This window comes from Aristolochia californica, unplaced genomic scaffold (assembly GCF_029961685.1).
Source record: "Aristolochia californica isolate CCGP_79_NKW_82.1479 unplaced genomic scaffold, dmAriCali1.0.hap1 SCAF_5, whole genome shotgun sequence".
In the NCBI taxonomy this organism is placed as follows: Eukaryota; Viridiplantae; Streptophyta; class Magnoliopsida; order Piperales; family Aristolochiaceae; genus Aristolochia; species Aristolochia californica.
Window position 1 is genome coordinate 44,547,270 of NW_027182214.1, and position 4,740 is coordinate 44,552,009.

Below are 4,740 nucleotides of genomic sequence, written 5' to 3' on the forward strand. Positions count from 1 at the left end.
AAAAGACTTTTGGCAATCTGAGTTTTCAATAAAGAAAACTCGATATCTGAAGCAGCAAAAGTTGGCCATCAGGAAAAGGTATGAGCAACAACAAAAAGTTTCACTTTTTTTAAGCATTTTATGCTATCAAGTAGAAAACTTTATATTGAAGAAATAACCTCAAACGAAAGCTATTTGAGGCTAATTTATGACCCAATGAACCGTTTCTTAATCTGATATTTCAAGAGAGGTATCAATATCAGAAGACCCAAAGGTCATGTTGGAAGTACAGAGCTTGTGGAAATCCTAAATTGAAGCTCTCTCAGCCGCAACTGATGATTCATCTCGATGATAATCCTAACGACGACGCCCCAAAATATAAAGAGAAAAACTAGGATAACCGTAATACAAGTGTGAAATCCACATACCGACTCAGCGTACTCTCCACAACTTAACAACTTTCTCTCACAAAAAATCATTTACAAAGACAAATAGGAGAATAACTCCCTTATTAGTACTCTATTCATTTCATTCATCTAAATAGGGTCCATTCACTTGGGTAGCCAATGAGATCCTTTTCCGCAAAAAACTCTCAATGTTTCTACTACAATCTCAACCTCTTAAGTTGCAGACATTGAAATCGACAACAACCTTGTACTGTGAAGGAGCCATTTAAAGGCCTTTACGTGGAGCGTGTAGAACAGGTTTTTACTTTTAAAAATGGTAGACAGGAAATGATCTCGTTTTTTATCTTTTTCTAGCTACAGAGGAACACTTTCCATGAGCAAGGACAGGCTGAGCTCCTTGAGAGCTACAGGGCGCTCATCATCATTGTAGCTATAGGCCATCTGAGCCATTCGGGGTACATTGAGCGAAGCTGTTGTGAAAGCAGCTGCGTATGGATTTGCAGAGAGGCATTCCGCGTTGAGTTTCTTCCATGCAACGTTGAGCCTCTGCTTCACATGTTCTTCAACACTTTCTATAGAAAGGAAGGTGCCACAGCGCTCTTTCATGTAGCAGTCAGCGTAGGACCCATCATGGCCGCGTCCCTTGTCTCCCTTCACGTCAGAAAGCCAACCGATCAGTTGTTATTATTATTTGAAGATAAGAAAAAGCTTCCCATGTCCTTCATGGAGTAAAAACTAAAAGGCGGGGCCAAATTAAGCCAAAGGTGATCAGGTTTCTTACATTGACGCTTTTCATGTCGTTCCATAGCCTAAATATCATGGCTGAATGTGAAATCAGGTCAGGAATGCTGCGCAGTAGGTTCGTCTTCTCCTTCTTCTTCCCCTCTCCCAGCAACACGAACATGTGAATCAGAGCCATCGGCACTCCAGAGCTGATCATTCCGTTTCTCAGGTATACCTCTGACTCCGGCAAATTCCCGGAGGAAAGCCATCTTTTCTCTGCTAGAAATGATCTACACATGGCTGCCCACTGCAATATATAGAAAACTCACAACTAACACATGGATTTCAGCTAGTTAATTTTCATGAGTTAATAACGTTTAGGGTGCAGATAAACACCGTTTTTCTTAATGTCTCTATCGGATTCTAGCCTTGTTGTTTATGGACCTTGCCAGCAATGTCGTTGGTTGTGTTATAAAGTGCCATAAAGCTCATCTTCATGAACCTTGGGAGCATTTTCGTTGATTCAACTTCCCATCTGCAATCAACACAGTGAATTTCTCGTCAATCAAGTAGTCCCCAGATTGAGTTTCTCTCACTCCGTACCAGAATCGCCGAAGCAGCAAAAAGTCACCTTTCAACTGCTTCCGTGAAGATAATGAGTTCATCAAGTGTTCCATAAACGTCAAAGATGTCGTCGATCAGGAAGATGAAAGCAATGGGCTTAGCCATTTCTACGCGAGAAGTTGATAATTGAGGGTCAGAAGCGACAATCAAAGACCATATGAACCATTCGACGTAATTCTCTCTTGCAAGCTTCAGTTCCTTCTGCAAACCCAAGCTTCTCCACCACCTATAATGGCATAAAAAATTTCAAGAAAGTGGTTCGTGCGAAGGTCAGATACGCTAAATACATCATTATTATCGACCTCATCAACCAGGGCATCTATTATAGAAATAAGAAGGGTCTATACCTCGCAACCTCCTGCAATTCTCTCTGAAGCATCAATTGTACAATGTTGAAGTCCAATTTGGCAAGTTCATTGACGATCTCGTTCTTTCCTCCAGCTCCCGTCGACTTTTCTAGGTAGTGCTTAATGTTGAACCTCGGTATGCTCAAGTAAAAAGGATGATTCAAGATGTACTCTATCTGTCCACTTATGGAAGCCTCAACGTCGCCCACCAACTTCCGTAGGTAACTTGAAGAAAATTTTCTGGCTTCGTCGAGCATGTCTTCTCCTTCTAAACTGAGAAAGGAAGCTTCATACAGAGCCAACATCCCAGCAATGTCTTCGCTTAACTGTGTTTTGAATCGTCCATCTCTGTCCCTGAAACGATTGAACACACCTGCAGCATGGAAATTTGTTATTGGTATCTCACATTTATACGCATTTAACATTAAAATTTGCAGAGAGATGCAAAATTTACCCACTTGTAGACACGTAGTAACCACATTGCCGCAACAAACGGAAGGAAAGCGCAGCAAAGAGCAGACCATGGTGAGCATCATCATCACCTACGTTGTCATGAATGAGAGGTAACAGTTGCTCGATCTCATCTCTGAAATGGTAATCAATGCCCAGACGTTGCAGTTTGTCAATCAGAACTGCGGATTCGACTGGTTCGTGCTGCGGTAGTAATAATCGTCTTACTTCCTCAACTGCCTTCAGTCGCTTCGTCTGTAAATCCTCCTGCATGGATACAACCCATTGACCAAATGAAAAATCAATAACGAGAAACAACAACTGGATGTGTGAAAGAGTTACGTGCCATGTTATTAGTGAAGGGCGTAGATGTGAATAAGTGAATGACTGAGTGCATCTCTTCTGCCGACACACTGCCTGCAGCCTCCGATGAGAGTGTTTCCATGGGCTGCAAGAAAACTGACGGCAACGGAAGTGATTCTTTTTTTTTATTCTGGCAAATTGAAACAGAAGCTATTGTGATGATTGAGGCTTCCACGGAAGCCTTTTTTATAGTGAGAGCTAGGGCTTACTGCTCCAGGTGTAGCTGCACATGTAATGGACAATATTATACGTAAAGAGCATATAAGTGGTGACGGGTCAAAAGTAATTGTTGCCGAAGGACAAGATGTCTCTTTCGCCATAAATCAATAGAGAGACATAGCACGAAAGATCGATAACGACGAGGAATGCAGTCAGTAATGAGGCTTCCTCCATCGTCAGCTTGCTGCAGTGTGTTCCACGAGGAAACGAACCGTGAAGACAGATGTTCCACGTTTTCCTCCCGTTATGCTTGAGGAACGATTGATTGCTGCCGACGGTTTCATTGAAGACGAGTCCTTGCACTTAACTAGCTCCACATATTTTACTGGTGGGGCACACAAAGGTCGTTCATCCACGACTAAAAGAGGTTTCTTGCTGGGGAATTAAAGTTGAAACCAAGGCTGCCATGACTCCACCTTTTCATTCAATTTCTTCTGCCTGAACCTGCTACACATGGTTCTCTGCAACTACAACTCGAGTGTCCACACATACCATCTTTCTGCTTAGCTTCATTTCAAATATCCATGCTCTTTCTTGTCTTCTTTCTGAAAAGAATTTGCAATTTTCTTCCCAAACCTTGGTAGAAAATCCATTGGCCACTCTTTTTTTGTCCTTAGATATTGGTTACATTATTGAGTACCATTAAATAATGAAAGAGACATGGCTAGTAGATACATTGCACAATGTTACTTGGGTCTATAAGATTTAGCATCTTCATAATACATTTTTTATATTATATATTGGTGAAAAGATATTTGAGTCAATTTTCCAATACAAAAAGACTTTTGGCAATCTGAGTTTTCAATAAAGAAAACTCGATATTTGAAGCAGCAAAGGTTGGCCATCAGGAAAAGGTATGAGCAACAACAGAAAGTTTCACTTTTTTTAGGCATTTTATGCTATCAAGTAGAAAACTTTATATTGAAGAAATAACCTCAAACGAAAGCTATTTGAGGCTAATTTATGACCCAATGATATTTCAAGAGAGGTATCGGTATCAGAAGACTCAAAGGTCATGTTGGAAATAAAGTGCCTATGGAAATCCTATATTTAAGCTCTCTTGGCCGCAACTGATGATTCTTCTCGATGATAACCCTAAAAACGACGGCCCCAAATATAAAGAAAAAACTAGGGTAACCATAATACAAGTGTGAAATTTGCTTACCGACTCAGCGTAAGGCATTAATTAGGCTCCACAACTTAACAACTTCCTCTCACAAAAAAATCGTTTACAAAGACAACTTGGAGAATAACTCCCTTATTAGTATGTCTTAAAAATACTGAGTGATCCATCATGCATCTTTTAAAACCAAACCATGCTCTCAATGACCGTTTTATAATTTGCACGCCAATTCCCCCTCAACCACAAACCCAAGTGGTTGATCTATATAAATTAATCTCCTCTTATACTTCTTCATTAAGAAATGCTTTTGTCACATCAATTTGGCGCCAAGACCAACTAAAATTTGCAACAAGAGAAAGAAGAATCTGAACCGAATTTAATTTGTAGCTCTCGAAGTTTATATAATTTCAAATATAGGAATTACATTTGGTTGTAATTAGATGGAACGTAAAAAGTGAGAAAGTGCTAGAGAGTAGAGAGAAAGAGAGAGAGAGGTGAACAGAAA

General features: G+C 40.3%; 1 protein-coding gene across 1 annotated transcript; it reads right to left on the bottom strand.

Moving 5' to 3' along the window:
• Positions 1–334: 334 nt before the first annotated feature.
• Positions 335–3,035, bottom strand: LOC137965443 ((3S,6E)-nerolidol synthase 1-like). The gene is made up of 7 exons (XM_068811722.1): positions 2,877–3,035; positions 2,539–2,797; positions 2,081–2,453; positions 1,741–1,959; positions 1,538–1,644; positions 1,168–1,433; positions 335–1,037 (listed from the first exon to the last, which is right to left on the bottom strand). Exons 1-7 carry the CDS (start codon positions 2,973–2,975, stop codon positions 741–743), a joined length of 1,620 nt encoding a protein of 539 aa, XP_068667823.1. The 5' UTR covers positions 2,976–3,035; the 3' UTR covers positions 335–740.
• Positions 3,036–4,740: the final 1,705 nt, after the last annotated feature.